The sequence below is a fragment of the Thunnus thynnus genome, chromosome 1 (assembly GCF_963924715.1).
Source record: "Thunnus thynnus chromosome 1, fThuThy2.1, whole genome shotgun sequence".
NCBI lineage: Eukaryota > Metazoa > Chordata > Actinopteri > Scombriformes > Scombridae > Thunnus > Thunnus thynnus.
Window position 1 is genome coordinate 17,956,304 of NC_089517.1, and position 21,018 is coordinate 17,977,321.

A 21,018-nucleotide genomic window follows, 5' to 3' on the forward strand; every position below is an offset into this window, starting at 1 on the left:
TCTGGAGAAGCAACAAACTTCTCAGTGTATCTTCATCCTTGGAGAGTTTTGGAGGATTTCAAGGAGGATTTTAACTTACAAAGGAAACTGACAACGTATTTGGTTCAATGAAATTAAGATACAGTGTTAAAACCTGTCATCACATTTGCCAATCAGTCTTGTTACCTTGACAACTTCAAAGACTCTCTCAGTGGCGCCATTTGTTCTGTAACTGATATCCTACCATCATCATCACTATCTTTTGATATGCTAGTACCCACCACACCCAATCTAAAAGCCAGGGCCATCTGTACAGTTAAACACATCTTAAAACAGTCCTCAGGGAAACTCTAAACAGACCCTAAAGTGTTTCACACATATGCAGAGAGTGATTCTGTATGTCTGCTTCACACACTCTGTCAGATCTGATCTGAACCAGGCTACGTGTGGGAAGGACAATTAGGCAGAGACAGAGCCGAGGCATGCACAGGCGTGCCAAGCTATGGCATTATGCATCACTCACCTGTCTGGCCAAATAAACCGAGACAGGGAAACATGTGTTCATGTTTTCAAAATGGGCAGAAAATGCCTGACCTATTATGTTCCTTGAAAATGTTGAAGCAGTGCACCAACAATATAGTGTATTTCAGTTTTGATTTGTTTTTTTGTGGCAATATCCTCTGCACGCATTAAACACAAAATAAGGTCATAATGTCATTATTGATACTCATTAATTTTTCATTTTTTTAATCGTAAACCACAGTTATTGCATTTATCTATTTATTTACTTTTATACATTTTATTTGTTCATTCACATCACAGCATCATGGGCATACTAATGAGCGGCCAACCTGTAAGATCATTCAGTGGAGACACAGAGGAAAATCAACAGGGCAATCTGTTGTTAGGGAAAACTGAATTCTGCAATGAATGAAAAGATTGTTTCCACCTTCACTGAGCACAGAGCCCAACAACAAAGAGGATCCTGTGGACCTCCACATAGACTACAATCACTCCACTTTCCACCAAGGCCACACAGAGCAAATAAGCTGTTATTCCACTGTTGTTTGGAAGGATTGTGAAGAGATTGGTCCTGTAATGAAAAGAAAATAGAAGTGATGTTCCCATGACGGATATGGTAAACTAAATTGAGAGAGGCTGCTCTGTCGGCTGGGAGTTCACACCTCTGGTCCCAGAGCACCCCTGCACACCCTCATCACATTCACCCTTCATCCTCTAACCTTGTTGACTCACCCTTTCCAAAGAACCTGATCCGGCCCAGAGGCTCATGTGCTCATGTCCTGTTGAGGATTTGTTGATTTCTCTAATCACTGCTCCAACTCTGCTTGTCTTTGTTTGTTTTGTAGAACTAGCAGCAAACACAAGTGCTTAAAATGGTCCTGTGGAACAAAGAGAAGAGAACTGCTGGAGGACACTGAGCTCTTGATTGCATCTATAAGGTCACTGTAATTACTTTGTCGTGCGTGCTTTTGTCCTGAAGTACACTGTAGCAGAATTATGACAAGTGTAATTATAGATGTGATTTTTTTTTTTTGCCAAATATGCATACACAGACTGACATTAAAAAAACGTAATGCTAATTTCTGCTTGTTTAGGTCTGTCGACATGTGATTGGAGACTGTTTCTTGTCATTGTGAAGAAGTTTTCCATTAGTGGACACACTGTCTTGCCTAATTGGGAGTGTGGGTATATTTCTGTGTGTGTTTTTGTTTGGGAGGAGATGCACTGAGTGGAAGGAGAATGCTGCTGAGAATGAAAACCATGAGGAGGAGGAAGTGCTGTATTTACGCTGTTCATGGTCTCCTCTCTTCACTGACAGGGGGAAACAAACCCTGCTGGCTATCTGCACGGCTTGGCTTTATTTCACTGACAGGAGAGTCTGCATTCTCTGAGCCCCTCTCTGTTCCTCCTGTGGCAGTAACAGTGTGTCTAAAACCAGAACCACAACTCTGTTCCTATCCCGAGGAACCCAGACGTGTACCCTCTGACCTCCAGAAATGTTTGTTGATATGAACTGAACAGGCATAATAGAAGCTACATTATTTTTTTGCAACCAAAAGAGTTCTTTTAACATATAAGAAAACTCGGGTGGAGTCAGCAAGAGTGATCAGAGTCGTTTTTAGGTAAAGAGATGAAAACCTAACAGAAAAGCTGTATTACCAAATAAACAATAAAGAATTATTTTAAGGACACGGGGGCATGGGACTTCAAAGGCCTCAGCTTGAGCACAAAATCCAAGCATCACTGCAGTCTCTTCTTTCCCATGCAGATACAGAGCAACAGGAGGGATTAGCCACAGCTTGACATAAGTCAAAGCAAGACAAGCCAAACAGACGTCATGTTTGACCAAGATACATACGGTTAACACATATGGAGGCTACTGCAGCAATATGAAGTTATTAGTCTTGTTAGTGCAAGACAACAAGCTGAACAGCCAACAAATTAGCAAGTCAAAAAGTAGCAGCTTTCCCTGCAGCACATCACATTCAGTAGTACGGAACAGGTGGACTGCACAAATTAAAAGATAATTTCGCATCATGTTCCTTTGTTTTACTTTAGTAAAGAATGGAAACCACCTGTGTCCCATTATATCCATATAAAGAGTTTGTTTTGTAATTTATTTATTCACTATTGGCTTCTTTTTGCCCAATTGCCTATTATCTTTTTTGGGTTTAGTGGGCTTAGTCCATAAATATCACAGTCCAAAAATTGCACCTGAACTCCTCCCTCACCAGACTGAGAATAGTTTTTTTTATTTTTTTTTTTATCATTTGTTCAAAAAAGTTTGGAAATCTTTTCTTGCCATAAATTTCAGTATTTTTAACTCAAGAGCTAACTCAATCCAAGTTTGAGACAATTACTGCTCGCAGATGTTAGCACATGTTGGCTCATAATTAGAAGTATTTTTAGGGATGAGGTTGCCCTTTGAAAGTTCTGTTATCAGTTTTATATGTTCAGAATATTTTTGCCCAGACTTAATAAAACAACATAATTTAATGCTCGAAAATGGGAAAGGAGCCAAGCTCAATTTTCGACAGCCTGTTTTTGGCTACCTGATGCAACATAAGGCTGCTTCACAATGAATGCATAGTCACACCACCACCAATACCACTTGATCTGCAGCTTTAACTACATAATTAACTGCTGTGCCTCAGATGTCAGTCACACACTTTCTCTCTCTCTCTTTCTCTGTGTGTGTCTCTCTCCACAATCTCTCCTTAAAGTAACATAGGCACACTTTTTAAAGGTAAAAAAAAAAAAAAATCATGTTTTGAAAATATTTATTTCATCTACCTCCCCATCACAAAGAAGACGTAAAAAAAATGTAACTATAAGAAACCATTTTACTCTGCCCATTTTTGTTTCAAATGAATCACTAAAAACTAGATTATGTAAATTATCATATATATGTCTTCACAATTTGACAGTAAAGAAGAAGTACAATACTTAATGCAAAAGATTAACAAACGTGACGTAATACCATGTTTATTTCCTTAAAAAAAGGTTTGATATTTAGTGACACATTATCTTAGATTCAGCTTTTTTGAACCCACAGTTTATAAAAGAATCTTCCATAACTTCTTGTCACCATTTTAAGGGATCCAAGGAATACACAGGGGTCAATATCAAAATCGGATTCTACTAATACTACAAAATTTGACATGAATTATCATTTTGTACTAACTGATAATTATTTAAACAACAAAAGATGATTAACTATATATTTGCACAATACTGTTGTTGTCCACTTATTCCACAACATTAGATGATGCCTGAGACTCAAACCCAAACTATGAGCACTATGAGAATTTTAGAGGCAGTCTATTGATCACAATAGGCACACATGCAAATGCACACATGCACACAAATACACTCAGGCAGCAAAACATAACATGGCATACACCAACAAAGCCAAAACATGTGACCTCCTCCTGTTCACACGCATGCATAACACAAATAGAGACCTGTTGCGGAACACTGGATGATTAAACTCGGTCCTGGCCGCTGTGATGTACTCGTTGTGCTTCTGGGACTCTTCTCAACTGGGTGTCACCCTATGCGTGCCAGTGTGTGTGTGTGTGTCTGTGATGGAGTATAAAGGTGCTGGTTGCTCTGTATAAATCCACATACTGTTACAGAGGCCTGGTGCGTAATGTCAAAAGCCTACCTTTCCTTAAAAGCTCTTCAGGCTCAATCTAATGTCTGACCCCAGATCATCTGCAGAGCACCTGCCACGTCAGCCCTTCACCGTCACCGTCACAACGCCCACTCACTCACCAACTCCAGACACGAAAGACGTGGAGCCGGACAGAATTGTACACAGCACTTCAGTACCACTAAGACAGAGAGAGATGGGTGGGGATGACAAACACACAGCTTCATGTTATTCCCGTCATTTGAAATAACAATCAAGGCAGATCTAATTAAGCCCGTCTGTATAATTGAGGTCTTCAGGGAAATGCTGACAGGGTCCAGATACTCTCTAGTTCTGTGCAAACGTCTCACCAGAAGCAGAGGGAATTCTGGGATACAGGGGAGTCATGACAGAGACTTTTGTTGAGGATGTTAACCAGACGTCAACCGCTTGTGTGTCCCGATGTTGCGTGAATGCTTATAGGAAACAATCATGCATATATCAGAGCTCTGTGCACACTCATTTAAAACAGTCCTGCATTTGTCATTGTCCAGGTCTGCACTTGTTTGTTTTAGCTCTGACTTGGTATATGATGAATGTGTATTGCATTTTAATGTGTTTCCAGGCCAGTCATACTGTGGGGTTTTCTGTACACGTCCTCCTGGTCTGCCTGACCTTTCAGTTATATAGACATTAAATATAAGCTGGAGCTATTTAAGCACTGTTTATTAGAGCTTCCACTTTAGCTGACCTCAGAGATATGACTCTACTACTCCTGTAGTTCAAACCCTGACTCAAGATTTGATAGACTGAATATCTACAGTTGCAACACAAACTGTTTGATTTTGAGCTGGTGTTCGAGGAGGTCAGACATTTTTGTGGCCGTTCACAGTTGGTGGTTGATACCATCTTCACGGTCAGGATACATCCAAGTATGTTTCCAGTTTGACTAGCTTGGATGAAACATGTTGTATTATTATCTCCACATCGCTTTTTGTTTTGGTTTTTCAGCAGGGATAGATTTCACCCGAGGTAACAGTGGAAGTCCAAAACTCCTCCATAACTTTAAAGTACACAGACCAACAGCGGAGGTTATTTGGCACCGAGTTTAGGTTTAGTTTTTCATCCAAATTGATTTGAATCTAAACGCAGAGTAAACATGACACATTCCATCCGCTTTACAGCAAAATGGATTGAGTTTTAACGGCAACCGCAGAATGTTTCAAAGGGGTGCATGACTGCATATTTCAGCTCAACTCATCTCCTGTCATCTCTGGTGAAGATCTGTTTTGACTATGTGTAGCCTCTGGGTGTGTTTTTTTCCTGGCTATATACTGTATATATTATATAGAAGTAAAGAAGTATTACATCATTATATACATCAAAACCCATTTCACATCTCATGCTTATTTGCTCTGTGTCATTAAATCTTATTCCTTGCATAGTCTTGCTTGTATAGACAAACATAGTTTAGATTTTTAGCACTTTTATTTTATTTACAGCAATTTTTAGTTCCAGAAAATGGTAAAAGAAATCAGAAAGTGAGTTGATAAATAACATTAGTCTGATCTCTCTTGTGTGAACTGATATAACAGTGAAAGTTTTCTATTAATTATGTTCCTGCAACATGAGAGATGTCCCAACCATATCCATGACTGACAGATGTTATTCCAAATCTATTTTCAGAGGTGGTCAAAAGACTATGAACCTCTGTTGGTGTTTCATCCCTGATTTGGCTTTCCAAGAGTTCCCATGATGCCCTCTGGGCCAGGCTCTGTAGGACAGAAGTGCCAGGTCTGCTCTGGTTTCACGCCGTCAGATAAGATCAGTTTGTGTGTTGGATTCCTGTCACAGAGCAGTCCAGGTTAGTGCTGACCCAGTAAAGCAGCTAAAGTTTGAGCTTCAGGAGCCAACACTAGTCACGCAATGCCAGAACAGGAAGTCAAAGGTCATAGTTTACCTTTCCTCCACCTTCTCATTTACTCCATTCCTCACAGCAATAACCGACCATCTAACAACAACAAAACAAATATGCCTGAACTTCTCTTGGTATACAGGCTGTGTCTAAATATTATAATAGAAGAATGCAACAATAGTTTATGAGAAAGAAACCATGTTACAGTGTGTTTTTGATTCAAATTTTTTGATTGAATGAGTTGAATTATTTTTTTTATCTGTAATGCTTTCTCAAGCATTTTTGATTTTGATATTTTTGTTGATGTGCTGTGGTTAACAGTGGTGTGGAGAAAATGGCAGCACACATGCAGGACAAAAGAACTGTTACAAAGAAATAACAAAGAAGTTGTGCACACCCTCCTTCTTACCACACGTGAACAATAATTTCAATGCTCTATGTAAATAAAGTGTCACTCTTAACAAAGACTGATTTGCATTGCATATGTTGAAAAGCTGTTTGCTATATTACCCACAAAATGTTCAGTGTGGTTGAATAGACATTTGATAATGCTTCCTCAGTTACTAATTATATCTTAGTATTTGTACATGTGTGGCTTGTCTTGTTGTAATAATCAACAAACAGTGGGGATTAATATTTATCTTACCTGCTACTTTTGACTGTAAGTCAGTGACTTGTTTCTTTAGATCATCCATTAAGCCTGAAATCCTTCACTCATAATTCATCTATTTGGAATATAAATACACATCTCACCATGGTCTGGCATTTTATCTTTGTTCTGACTTTATTAACATCTAACACATACAGTGGTTAAATCATTAGCAATGAGACTTAGAGTAAACATTGCTTACTGTTCTTGAACTATGTAATATGCAAAGCAGATGTTCTGAACTGAAGGTTGATATCATCACTTTTAACCAGCTGTCACATAAATCAAGCCATCATTCCTTAAATGGGTTGATTGAGTTCAATGACTTCTGTGTGGCTTACAAGGAACTTGTGATGAAAGAAAACCTTCACATGTAAACAAGTGGAAACCAAGAACACTTGAAAATTGGAAGAGAAGCCTGTTCTCTGTCCTCAAGAGAGTGTTACCAACCTTGGTTTAGAAATAAAAATGCAGTTTCCTAATATAAAAATAGAACATAGCAAAAAAATATACACAATTTGTGTATATTTGCCATATATAAAGATTTCTTCTTGTGCTAAATCCTAAGACTGGAAATTTTCTCCTTCGGTTGTAATCTACTGCACGCACACACATGTGTGTGTATGTGAACGTACATACAAAATGGATTAATGCCAAACTTTGTGTTGGTACATTTGTGCATGAATTATAGACATATTCACAGTGTAATTACATAAAAACATAATTCATATCACCTATTACATGAATCTCCCTCCACAGACATGTAAATGAATATGTTTTATATGTAACTGAATTTGGATATTGCATCCTTGGATCCATTAAAATGGTGACATGAAGTTATAGAAGATTCCTCAGTAAAATCATACTGTGGTCACTATAACTAGAGATGCGCATTTTTGCACACATACAGATCCGCATCTTTTTTATACAGTGATAACTACCTGCATTTTCTGGTCAATTCTACTGTTAGACGGTTCATAATGAGATGGCAAAGCTGAGAGACAGAAAGGGAGAGAACGTTGTTAGACTAAGGACTGGACTAAATCATGTTGTGAGGGACTCAAACAATAAAAGAAAATAAATGATTAAGCGTATTTGAAGATGTATAGTAGAGAGTGAGAGGCCATCTCATCTAATAGCAGGGCCAGTGCCAGAGTGCATACGGATGTATTTGTACCTTGATGGGTGTCTGCCATCAATACCAGCAGGATTACCCTGCTCATCTTCAGCTGCTGTGTCAGTTTACCTTCACACAAAACAGGACCCCAGCCCCTACAGAGCATCAGGTCAGCGTGCACTGTGTCCATACCTTCAAAAATATAAGTGGTCATGAATACACAGCAGTTTCGCAGCCCACCTCTGTGGCATAACACATTATAAGTCATACAGATTTTTTGAAAATACCACCATCACCAAAGGCATTGCTGGTATGGTCTTGTGAATGCACTGCAGTGAGAAATGGTGCATTTGGTTTTAAAAATGGGAAGAATGGGAGGCACTAATCATCATAGTTTGTCCCAGAAGACTGCATTGTAAACAAATCCACCCTTGAACCACACTCCAAAATCAAACCTCAGTCTTTGCATGCTGGTGAATAAAATTCTCTGGCTGTAATAATGATAATGATAGTAGTTAAGTGGAGAAGCTTGTAATCTGTCTGTAACACAGAGGGCCATGAATTATTAATGCTGCCCGACTAATTTAAGAGAGTCTGTGAGTGGAAAAAGCCTTCCTCCTTAAAAAAAAAAAAAAAAAAAAAAGTCTGGAAATACCCAAGATCCTGATTTCTCCTCTGTGTTTATTGTGTCTTATTACAAGATGAGAACACTTTTGGGACCTTTTGAGATAATGGAAGTGTGAGAAAAAGTCATGGATGAGAAAATATAAAGATATATAATCTGAATGGGAGAGTAGAGGTAGAGAAAGAGGTCGCAGATGAATTCTTGTGCTTGCCTCGGCTTCACTACAAATGGTCTGGGGCCAAAGTGTTTGTGGGGCTCTTGTGGTTTTTCAGCCAATAAATCCTCAGCACATATTTAATCCAGTCAGATGTGCTGCAGAAGAGGAGCACTGAAGGATGTATGGCCATTACTCAGCTGCCCACATCAGAGAGAGAGGCCAAGGATCCCATACATCCCCACCTCACCAGTTATATGCATATCCAGCATCGGACAGAGAGTCAGACACACGGATCATAAAGGAGGTGTGAAAATTGAGTGTCAAAGTTCAGTGAAAAGGTTTGAAGCTCCAAGGGTTTGATAATAGTGATGCTCTCATATGCTGTTTTTTTTCACCATATGATGGAAAGTGTGAGATATTTGAACTTTCACTCTGATCTCTCAAAATGTAAATGTGTTTCTGAATACTTACCATATTGGAATAAAACCATGAGAACAAGCAAGAACATATCAATTCAGTCTCTGCGGAGAAATGTCTGAATGCAAACGTTTATTAATTGCACAGCATTTTAAATGTATAAACAGCATTTTCCAGTACTAAGTTTTAATGACTCATCTTAACACTGGCTGTGTTGATTTTAAGAAATGAGTATTAAATCAGTGATACCACTGTTTGTATACGTACATGTGTACTGCATTGTGTTTTGGCTTGGTTGTATTTACGTAGCACAACCTGGTCATTACAATTACTCTGAAGTACAACCTAAACATCTGAGGAAACCCCTGTTCTCCTCTTCTTTTTTACTCGTCTATATATTACTCTCTTTATTTTATTCAATTCCAGCACATGGTCGCTTGGTTACTACGTGATGGCAAAGAGAGAACATCAAATTTCAACAACAGCAAGATAAGTACACTAGAGGACTATTTGAGACAACAGCTAAGGTACTTGGCTATCAGATGTTTTTTAAGTATGGGACCCTTCCAGTATATTTGCCACTTGCGCCATCTTCTGCTGGTTCTTTGCTATTACAGGGAATTACTTGTATTTCTGTCTGCTCATCTATGTCTTCAATACCTTACCTCATTTACTGTAGCTGGGATTTAACTATTTAAACTTGTCGTCTATGATGGCTAAGAGTTTTCCTCACAGCATGATCATGGGGTCTGGACCAAAGAGGTCTCTTATAAACCTTACAAAAAGGGAAGTTTACGTTTTGTTAAAGTCAAACAGCAGTTGTCCAGATCTTACAACTTTTTGTATGATGTTGTTAATACATATATACAATACATATATATATAAGTCCCGCTCCACTCAAAAATATGCTTTTCTTCTAGTTCCTTCAGTTGGATGTTTTAGCTTCACTGTACAGAATGATGTATGTGCAAAGTTTGACACTAGAGGGCTGTTTTCATATTATTCTGCTGAAAGAGGAAAGTTTCTCTGTGCTCAGTGAAAATCTGATTTTAAGGGGCGAGACTACAAGCATTATCTGTGACATCACAAACAGTTTGGCGCCAATCAAGGGTCAGTATTAAATTTACAATGTAATGTGGAAACTTGAAGCCTCCAGTACACAAACACTGAGAATGAACTCTACAGTGAAGTAGGAAACATCTTGTGTCCAGCAGTTAAACCTTAGAAATGAAAAATATTTGCACATTTATAGATTCTGTGATTTTTAATGAGAGAGAAGTAAATGTCATTATAAGGATTTTAACAAGACAATTGAATTTTTCAGACACAAATTATTATTCAAAGTAGAGTATTTTATACACATCTTAAAACATGCCTGGAGGGGATCTTTACGGAAATCTCTTCTGGGTTATTTTTGGAAATAAGTGGCACAAGAATCACTTTTTTCCAACACACTGCAAACCCCAACAACAATGCTTAGAGCAAAGGCTCTAATCTACATAAACTTGGCCAAACGTCATATGTGTGTCTGCAGCTGAAACCAACAACATCTCAAACAAAAACATTGTGTTTGACAGAATCTATAAATATGCAAACATTTTTCATTTCAAAAGTTTTACTTCTGGACACAAACTATTTCTGATGTTACAAGTAATGTTTGTTGGCCCACCCCTTAAAATCAGATTTTCAGTGAGCACAGAAACACTTTCAGCAGATGAATGTGAAAACAGCCTACAAGTGTCAAACTCTGAACATACATCATTCTGCACAGTGAAGCTCAAACATCCAACTGAAAGAACAAGAAGAAAAACTATTTTGAGTGGAGGAGGACTTTAATTATGTCTTAACAACATCATACATTAGGAAAAGAAATTTCTAGTAAAGATGAAAATAATAAGAAGCAAACACCGTCATTCATAAACATTCAATTGGAATCCTATTTAATTTTACAACAGTGTATTGTAATTACACATGTTCAACTGCAGCATCATCTTACAATAGAATGACATTTTTTCTTTTGTTTTATTGTCAGGCAGTCTTTAAGTTAGCAGAGGGGTCCTTGTAGCCGCTAGCAGCAGCTACTCAGCCACTGGCCGGTGTGAGCCTGAGCATCCTTCTAGAAAAATACCACGGAAAGTGAAAGACTCAGACTGCACCTATACAGTTAACGTTAACCCCGTCTAAGGAAATCTCTTTGAAGACAAAGAGTATAAAGGTATGGGATTCATGTCATCGTCAACAAATGGCTCATTAATCTGTTAGCTATGCGCCTCATAAAATCGTCTTTTGTCATCTTTACTCGAGACGAAACGAGCACATAACGAGCTGTCGCAGCGTCCCGAGATGGTCTTTGTTTTTCACAGTTGAAGTCATCGTGTATTATCGTTTCTTTTATAAACACCAGAAATGTCTTTTTTATTGATTATTAAGTAGCAACTGACATCCGGTTAACTCAAAGAGTATTAGCCGCATAATGTTAACGAGCACGCTAACTTAGCTTTCCAGCTAACAATGGGACAGGGAGATTAAGACCTGCGCTGGCCGCTTACTAAATATAACGTTATCTGAGTTAGCGTTTGGCAGTTTACGGTAACCTGGAAAAGTGAACAGCTGGCCTACTAAGAAAGCCAGAAACGTCAACGCTACGTATTAACAGTTATAGCATCTGTCAGCGAGGTTAGCCGGTGTCTTCAAAGGAGCTATAAGCTTTTTAACTTTTAAAAGCAGGGCCGACATTTTCACTTTGGATAAGTTCCTCTGTTAAATTCCTTATTCAGTTCAGAGTCTATGCATTTAGCTAACCCCAACTAACCATGTACCTAACTTTAGAACCCATGGTAACCATACTCGGTTTTATTCGTTTCTTAGGCCAAATCAAAGACTGGTTAATTTGCTCGATAACGTCGGTATCACTTCCCCTCATAGTCACAGCCTCCCCAGTATCCTGATGTTAATCCTGCTCGACAGTAAATCCGGTCAGTTAGTAAAAACAATGCGATTCAAAACTTACTAACGTTACATAAAGTGAATAACGTCATCCTGGGCAATCTCAGTATCAGATAAATTTATATGATTGACATTTACAGGTGGCAGTCAGTGTGGCAGTCATCAAACGGTGTTCAATGACACCGTTTGCAAAAAATTAATGGAAATGTTTCTTTAAGCAGCTTAATCAGAAATAAGATTATAACACAGGCACACACACACACACACACACACACACACACACACACACACATTTATATACATATATATGTAGACAAACATACATAGCTTTAATTGGCATTAGTTTACCTGAAAATGAAAATATCTTTTTCTAATCCAGTATAGGAGCAACAAACACAATATACAGCAATCATAATGTTAACATATTCATATAAATAACTTGGACATGTGTAAATAATACAAATCCAAAGCTACAGATATTTGAAATGATTCAGGAGCAAATCCATGAGCAACTTGTCTATAGCTGTCTATACACTGCAAAGATGACCTATTTTTTCCACTCAACAATTAAATAGTAAGGTGTATTGACAGACTGGGATCTAAAAGCAGAATCTATAATGGAAGTGAAACATTCTTTTTATCAACAAAGACAGCCTGAGAAGTTTCTGAGATCAACAGCGCGGTAAAGAAGATGTGCAACCTTGACTGCTTATATTCATTTGTTTATTCTCTAGTTGTGAATAGACACCTAGAAAATAAACGTTGGCCATAAGAACATATTATAGGCTAATACCCACTGTAAAGTGAAAAAGAAACACTTCTCATGCCCATTAGCAATGTTCTTAACATGTGGCTGATGCGGTTAAGTCCTGTTCTTTGGGGTAATGAGCAGGTCAAATTACAGAAGATCATCTGAACAAAAATTTCCATATTTCCTCCACCTCTCCCCCCATATAGATGCCTTCAGCAATGGTTGGCAACAATGCTGTCCAGTCTGCCATTCCAGACCTGGGAAATGGAAGTCATTCAGAGACCATGAAGCAGGTTCTTGGTGTGGTTGACAAGAAGGTTCGCAACATGGAAAAGAAAAAGGTACCTCTAGTGTTTTAAATATTAAATATTGGTTGATTGATTAGGCAGGATATAAGATTTATATTTTCTTTGTGAATGTGTTGTACTGGATGTCCTCCGAAGTTTATTAGAACGCAGGATATCATCAAATTTATTTTAAATATTATAGGATACAGGTTAGGCAAGATACTGTGGGTTTATCTAGTGAGTTGTTCTAGTCAATTTTTAAATTAACTTTTTAAATGCTGACCAATAGTGACAGTCCATCAGTTAACGGATTTGGGTTTGTATGCTGATAAAACATAGCAGCAAGGTCAGAAACTGTCTTTCATTTCACTTTAACATTCAAATCTGATACTGGATTCGGAATTTCAAGACTCATTGAGTTTGCTCCCATTTTCTCCACACAGCAGTCTGTCCCAGGTCTGTGTCATAGACATGCTAGTTCTTGTAACCTAGTTTGTTCTTACTGGCATTGCTTGTGTTTACAAAACGATGGATCTGTTCTGACTAGGCCCACATTCATATATAAAACCATATTGATAAGTAAGGCTCCCAATGTGAGACGTCAATTTCTGTTAAGCAAGGATGATTTTTTAAATTCCTTTTTCATATGTCTGTTGTTTCATCCCACTTGAAATATCTCTACATAACATCTGGCATTTTTAATACTCTTACAGTCCAAACTGGATGACTATCAAGCAAAGAAGGATAAGGGAGAAAGACTGAATCAGGATCAGTTGGTATGTACAAGACATTTGCTGTTCATTTGTACATGGGGCCTTGTTTTATTACAGTCTTCTGTGAACAAAATATATTTTTTAGATGATACACAAATCTCAATTTCAATTTTCTTTCCATGATGTACCTGAAGGAGGCGCTGACAAAGTACCAAGAGATCACCAACAACCTTGAGTTTGCTCGAGAATTGCAGAAGAGCTTCCTGGCATTGGGCCAAGAGGTGAGTCCTAAGTTATATTTATTCTTGTGATCTATGCAAACCTTGTTATCATTCAATTGAAACATGTTTTCCGTAACATTTCATGCCCACTTTGGAAAACTACATAATCGCAAAATCTACATTGAGATCTCGCTTACAAGTTTAAACGTCACCACCATCTGTAAGGTAACTGATACTGTACTCAAAGGACCTACATAACAACCCCTCTTAAAAATGACTAAGAATTTACAGTACAGACTGACTCAGGAAAGCCTGAAATATCAAAAGTCATTAAGGGAACAGAGGGGTGATTGGCATTGAACAGCACAACCTCTTAGCTCCTGGCTCATTGACATTTCTATATTTTACAAGTGCGGCGATGTACAGGGTGCACTTTGGTGGTGGTGATTTGTTGAGGAAATCTTGTGATGCTCAGAAACATGTCTGACTTTGTGCGTTCAGGTTCAAAAGGCAGTGAAGAAAACTGCAAGACGGGAGCAGCTGCAGCGGGAGGAGGGGGAACAACGGCGGCTTAAGACAGTATTGGAGCTGCAGTTTTTACTGGACCAGTTGGGAGATGACAATGTCAGGCAGGACCTGAAACGGCCTGATGCCTCTGGTTCTCCCTTGTTAACTGATGCTGATCTCACATCCCTTGATGAGTTGTACAAACTTGTGGGACCTGATAGGAACTATGACGTCAGGTAGGGGGCACCTCCTGTGTTTTTTAGTGCCACAAACATTTAAGATATATTGTGATCATATTGTGTGTAAGTAATGTGTAGTGGGTACATAATATTTTGTTCAAATAATGGAAATAATCTGTGAGGAGATGCAGTTTTGTCTCTGGCTCGGCGAGCAAGGGTACAGAAACGGAGCCAAGAGTATAATACTAAATTGTATGAGTATATTCCCCCATGTGTGTGACTTGCAGGTTGACTGAGCAATATGATGAGGCCTCAGTACACTTGTGGGAACTACTTGAGGGCCGAGACAAGGCTGTGGCAGGGACCACATGTAAGTATTTTCATGGCTCATGGAACGTTGATTTAAAGCTAATAAAATGTTCTTTATTGTACCAACACAGTATGTATACTGTGTGTGTGTGTGTATTACACATTGCAGTAAAATCCAATAAATAGACTTCAGTTAATACTGTTATTTGATTCTCAACCACCATGCACACAATTAAATTGTTAATTTAACAATGAGTTAAGTGTTTTCCTGACTTTTACTATCTTTGTTCTAGATAAGTCACTGAAGGACACTCTGGACAAGGTGCTGCTGAGTGGTTACTTTGACAGAGCACAAACTCATCAGAATGGCACATGTGAGGAGGACGAGGAGCAGGGGAAGCAGATCGTGGTGGCTGAGTCTAACGCTGGGGAGCAGCCATCAGAACCCGGTAACCTCTCTAACAAAACATTTAGACCTGCAACGATTAGTCAATCAACAGAAAATTAATCGGCAACTATTTTGATAATCGATTAGTTGTTTTGAGTCATTTTTTTAAGAAAAAATGCCCAAATTCTCTTGATTCCAGCTTTACAAATGTGAAAATTTTCTGGTTTCTTTAGTCTTGTATGATAGTAAACTTAATACTTTTGGGTTGTTGACTGTTGATTGGGTCAAAAGAAGACATTTGAGGACACCCTGGATTCTGGGAAACAGTGATTTTTTTTTCATCATTTTCTGATGTTTTGTAGACCAAACAGCTGATCGATTAATTGAGAAAATAATTGTCAGATTAATCAAGAAGGAAAAATAATTTAGTTGCAGCTCTAAAACACATTAACAGACGTGTGTGTCAGTAGCCCTGTCGAAAAACTGTCTTTACTTTTCTTTATTTCTTTCAGAAGGAACAGCTACTGAAAATTATACAGAGCCAATAAAAATGGAAACCACAGAGGTGAGATTTGTATGACTATTGAAAATATACTGCAATAAGAAAATCATGATTTTAAAATTGAAAGCCTTTTTGTTTCTTGTCAGATGTTACAGTATGTTTTTTTGTGTTACAGTTTGTAAACAGACAGTTCATTCCAGAAACCACGTACAGCAGCACAGACAAAGACCAAGTGGAGGAGTGGACAGTGGAGGCACAGGTATGCTGCACTATTGTATCACCACAGTATTCATATTTCCCCTATTGGAGCACACTCTAATGTCCCCGTCACACGCCGTGTCTGTGTGCCTGATAGATGGTGAATTCCCTCCAGCACCAGCCCCCTGCCCAGCTGGCTCCAGAACCAGCCGTTACTGTGAACCATGTCTCTCCCCCTCCGGCCAACGACCCAGTGGTCAGAAAGCAGGCGGTGCAAGATCTAATGGCCCAGATGCAAGGAACGTACAACTTCATGCAGGTGAGAAGGTCCAGCATGTACTGTAATTCAGCTCATGACAGTTACTCCTCAGCGGTGGACGTTGTGTGCTCTATTTCTGTGTCAGTATTCACGGATGTCACCAGTTTATAACCATACATTTACTCTTATTTGGTTCCCCAGGACTCCATGTTGGAGTTCGATGGCCAGGCTCTTGACCCAGCCATTGTGTCCGCCCAGCCGATGAAGCCTGTGCAGACTGTTGACCTGCAGCAGATGGGCTGTGCTTCATGTGAGCACAGTTAATTTACCTTGATTCTGACCAGGTTCTCTCACTGTCCTGGTATTTGTCTGGCGTCTGGTCATTTTTAAAAATCTTTTGTTTTCTAAAGCCACATTTCGACCGCAGGAACTTTCCCCAGGAACTAAGAACCTTTTGAAGAACTCAGTTCCTGAACCTGCGTTTCCACCAGAGGGACCAGGGTTTAAATAAAGGTCCAGGGAGATTGTTTTACCCCCAAAAAGTCCCTGCTTAGGGGGTAGTACTTTCCAAAAGTACAGGAACTTTTGGGGCGGGGTTTGCAAGGATGACCATCGCTGATTGGTCAAACACAAACAGAAGCTCTTAGTTTTGTTTTCCTCTTCTGCATTTCTCCTTTTCATTCACTTATTACATCCAGCAGTAAATACAAAGAACAACAGGACAAAGCTGTGTTGTTTTTTTTTCCTTGTGTGAATGCTGTGTCTCATTCTTTAATTCCTCATGATCTACCTGGTTCCTCAGATTCAGTGGAAACGCAAACAGGACTGCACTACAGGGACTTAAAGTGCCAAGTTTAGTTCCTGAGATTAGTTCCTCTGGGTCCAAAGTACCTGCAACTTTTAGTCGAAATGGGCTTAAGGGTGTTTTCAAACCTGTAGTTCGTTTGCTCTGGTCGAAGGAGTCCAATCAGTGGAGAATTTGGTAATCTTGTTGCGTTTTCCTCTTGATTCAGTTTCTTTTCACACAGGAAAAAAAATTCAAGCCAACCAAAATGCGTCACTCATGTTGCGTGAGAACATTTACTCTGCTCGTTGGTCAGATGTGTCTGGGGTAGGAAGCAAGAACATAAACACAGGAAGAAGGTCGAGACGAAGGTCCTATCTGCCCAAATATCAAAAAGGCAACGTGGTTCACTGCTAGTCAGACCTCAATTCATTCTCCAGATAGCTGCTATCGACTGTTGATTTCGCTCATCTGCATCCCACTTACCTCAAACTTGCAGAGTATGCCTTGTAGATGGGGTCAAATCGAGGCGGGATCGTGTTCCCACCACAACGTAATCGCTCCAGAATTTGTTTCAATTCCTCTAAAGGGTGCAGGTCAGAGTACAATTGCAATGTTTAGATCCACCCAAAGGAGTCGTGTCCGATTCAGCCGGACTAAACAATGCAGGTTTGAAAACGCCCTAACTTGGTTAAATTATCCTATTAGGGTATTAAACCAGTTAGTAAGATTTTTTTTTTCTTAAGCACTTCTCTTTATATTCCTAACAGCACACTCAGAGTCCAGACTTCCTCAAACAAGTTCAGTGTCTGGACCACAGGAATCCTCACAAGTAAGTAGAGTGGAAGCACAGCCGAAAATGGTAGAAAGTAACGTACATCTACAGGGAGTCATTTGATTCATTTGAATATGAACATAAAGCTGAAGGGAGCTTTAAGATTAAAAACCAGAGCGTTGGTGTGGACAAAAATTTACTGTCTCTCCCGTTCACCTCTCCACAATCCTCCTTTTCTTCCCTCCTGAATTCCCTCCTTCAACCCCACCCACCCCCCAGGCCTCGATGTCTCTGTCTTCTGAGCAGTCCCCTGCCCCATGCTCCCTGTCCTCTGCCTTCCCACCTGTCTCCAAACCCACCCACACAGGAGGCATCAATGTCAACGCAGCACCCTTCCAGTCAGTGCAAGCGGTATGCTTTGTATCTGAGTCCAATTAAACAATACAGCACCTCCTCGGACTTACTTAATTAATTGTGTTGGAAACGGATTCCATACTTGGATTTACTAGCTGAAGCTATAAGAATAAATCAGAAATACAGGCTAGGTAACACTGCTAAGAAGTAACAGCATATGAATGGTTGATTATTGGTGGACCGTCTACACAGGCAACAATTAGACATGTCCCTTCTTTTCCCAATCCTACGTCTCGCTCCTCCTCTACCTCGCTGAACACCCTTTCTTCTCTAGCCATATAGAGCTTCATAATTCTGAACATTTTATGTAATACCTTATCCTAATCTTACAATCTGACTGGTGTATTATTATTATTACTGTCATACTATATCATTATATTATCAAGCTGGAACTTGTATGGACATTGTGATTGGGATATTGTTTGGATGCGGACAGAAATGCAGAAAACTTTTTTTTCCCCCCTTTTTTTAGGTATTTAACCTGAATGCACCTGTGCCGCCAGCCACTGATGGCCAAGCAGATCCTCTGAAGCAGCCTAGCCAGTTCCCTGGTGGCTATGGACAGGGCTTTAGCAGCCAGTCAGAGAATACTGTAGACCAGCCTGACATCCCACAGGAGACACTACAGTCAGGTGAGGGATGAGTGACAGATGGTTGTTTGTTTTTGGAAACAAATTCAAGCTGTCAACATTGTTTGGCATCACATCTATATTCACCCCATAGTATATAAGGGCAGGGTTAACCAGTAAACTTAACCAGTTGGTGTGAAATACTGTCCGAACACATCAGAGTAATCAAATATTGGGATAACATACTTAATACACATTTTCAGGCAATCTCTACCGGAAGGCATTTGTTGTGTTGCACTTGTTTGTACACATAAAAAAGTGACAGAATTGTTGAGTAATGAATGAATTAAAGAAATTGTTGGATGCAGCCCACCAAATAATGACATCAGAAAGATGTGGGGGATGGAGTTTCTGAAGCTTTTCAACCATGCAGCAAGCACTTCTGTTGAAGCATACTGGCCCCTTTGGTATTAAGAGGAAACATTTATACAAACTTAAAGTTTGTGTGCATTTTACATGAAAGATATATTTAATGTTGTCAGAGCCAGATATTATGTTAATTGCCAGCTAAAGGACAGTTTAGTTTCACCATGCTGGGGATAATAAAGCTAAAGTAGGAGTTGATCCATTTTTTTATTTTTTATTTTCAGCTTGCAGAAATATATCTTATGTTTTAAAACTACACTGCAGAACATTCACCGGTGCATCATAGACTTTTAAAGTATTTTGTCTCATTTGCTTCTGTTCAGTTGTTGCTGGGTTCCAGCCCCAAGCCCAGGTCATGCCCCCAACAGGCGGACATGAAGAGTCGTCACCAGGTGCAGGATTTGGACAGTCAGGCCAGTCCTTTTACAACAGCAGGGCCGTGCCCAGGGGTGGACCCAGGAACCCCCGTGGTATGATGAATGGCTACCGGGGGTCCTCTAATGGATTTAGAGGTACATGCATCAAGCTGTATAGATATATATGCAGTGACCTAATTATTCATTGTATTGACAAAATTATATGTTGATGTTACACATTGTTGCTTTCAGGTGAAAACCCATTAAGGCCACTATTTATCATAATGTTTTTTTGTCATCAGGGGGATATGAAGGCTATCGCCCTCCTTTCTCAAATGCTCCCAACAGTGGTTATGGTCAAACCCAATATAACACGCCCCGGGACTATTCAAATAGCACCTACCAAAGGGTAAGTTTTCCTTTGATAATTAAACAATCATCATGCAACAAAAAGCTCATATAATATCTCATTATCATTCTCAGATTTGATAGTTAAGGGTTTAATGTACCAACGTATCAGTGGTCATTGATGTTAAATTTCTGTTGTTTCTTGTAGGAGGGCTATCAGCAAGGATACAAACGAGGAGCTGCCCAAGGACCTCGAGGTTTGTCTCGAGGAAACGCTCAAGCAATGAGATCCTAAAAGATCCTAAGGACCGTCAAGTCGCGCCACGTTGAACATTCAGGATTTTTGAATGTGTTCGCCCCAGCTCACTTTTATAACAATGTTTTGTTTCTCATTGGTAATCTTATTTTTTTAACTCCTGGCCTACTTATCAGTCAGTCTGCTTTGGTCTGTCTAGATCCTCTTAATGTTTTAACACAAAATGCTGAACTTCACATGAACATGTAGGATTATCAGCAAGTCTGTGTGGTATAAAACAACAAATAGATATTCCTGTAAACTTGAAAGATTTCATTAATTTATTTTTTGTACAAAATAAATGCAAAAAATACCCTGCCACTGTCGATCTGATTCCATGATGATTATTTTCTTCTCCCCTGTGCTGTCAGCCACGTTTTTCCTCTTGATCCTATAGTTTTCATAAAGGCATTTAATGTTTATTTTTATTTACCCCATTGTCACCTCTTGCGCCATCACCTCTTTGTACGCTGATGTTATTAGTTGAGACTGTTTCAATAAAGTTGTGTTCTATTACCTGCTGTTTGCTGGTATTTCTTTGGTTTGGACCGGGGTTGCATTTCGCTCACGTATATTTAAGGAGAGACATCCAGCTGTTCTTATTTCTGTATGCTCGTCATATAACAATCTAATCCTGTAATTAAAGCCAATATGTATAGATGTCTTAATGTGATGATAGATGGCAAACATGTTTGTTTATACAGTAATAGTGATCTATATGTTTGCAGCATGTTCATTCTACCACATTTAATGGCTTATAGTAGATATACGCTGAC

General features: G+C 39.2%; 1 protein-coding gene across 2 annotated transcripts; it reads left to right on the plus strand.

Moving 5' to 3' along the window:
* Window positions 1-11,068: 11,068 nt before the first annotated feature.
* Window positions 11,069-20,758, plus strand: caprin1a (cell cycle associated protein 1a). 2 transcript variants are annotated; one of them, XM_067588050.1, is made up of 17 exons: window positions 11,069-11,230; window positions 12,919-13,053; window positions 13,713-13,775; window positions 13,907-13,993; window positions 14,435-14,676; window positions 14,907-14,989; window positions 15,222-15,377; window positions 15,829-15,881; window positions 15,994-16,077; window positions 16,174-16,335; window positions 16,477-16,585; window positions 17,830-17,891; window positions 18,114-18,245; window positions 18,721-18,880; window positions 19,567-19,755; window positions 19,902-20,008; window positions 20,156-20,758. In XM_067588050.1, the coding sequence occupies exons 2-17, from the start codon at window positions 12,919-12,921 to the stop codon at window positions 20,240-20,242; spliced, it is 1,911 nt and encodes a 636-aa protein (XP_067444151.1). In that variant the 5' UTR covers window positions 11,069-11,230; the 3' UTR covers window positions 20,243-20,758. The 2 variants fall into 2 exon arrangements, with proteins under 2 accessions (XP_067444151.1, XP_067444158.1); XM_067588057.1 differs by lacking the exon at window positions 18,114-18,245.
* Window positions 20,759-21,018: the final 260 nt, after the last annotated feature.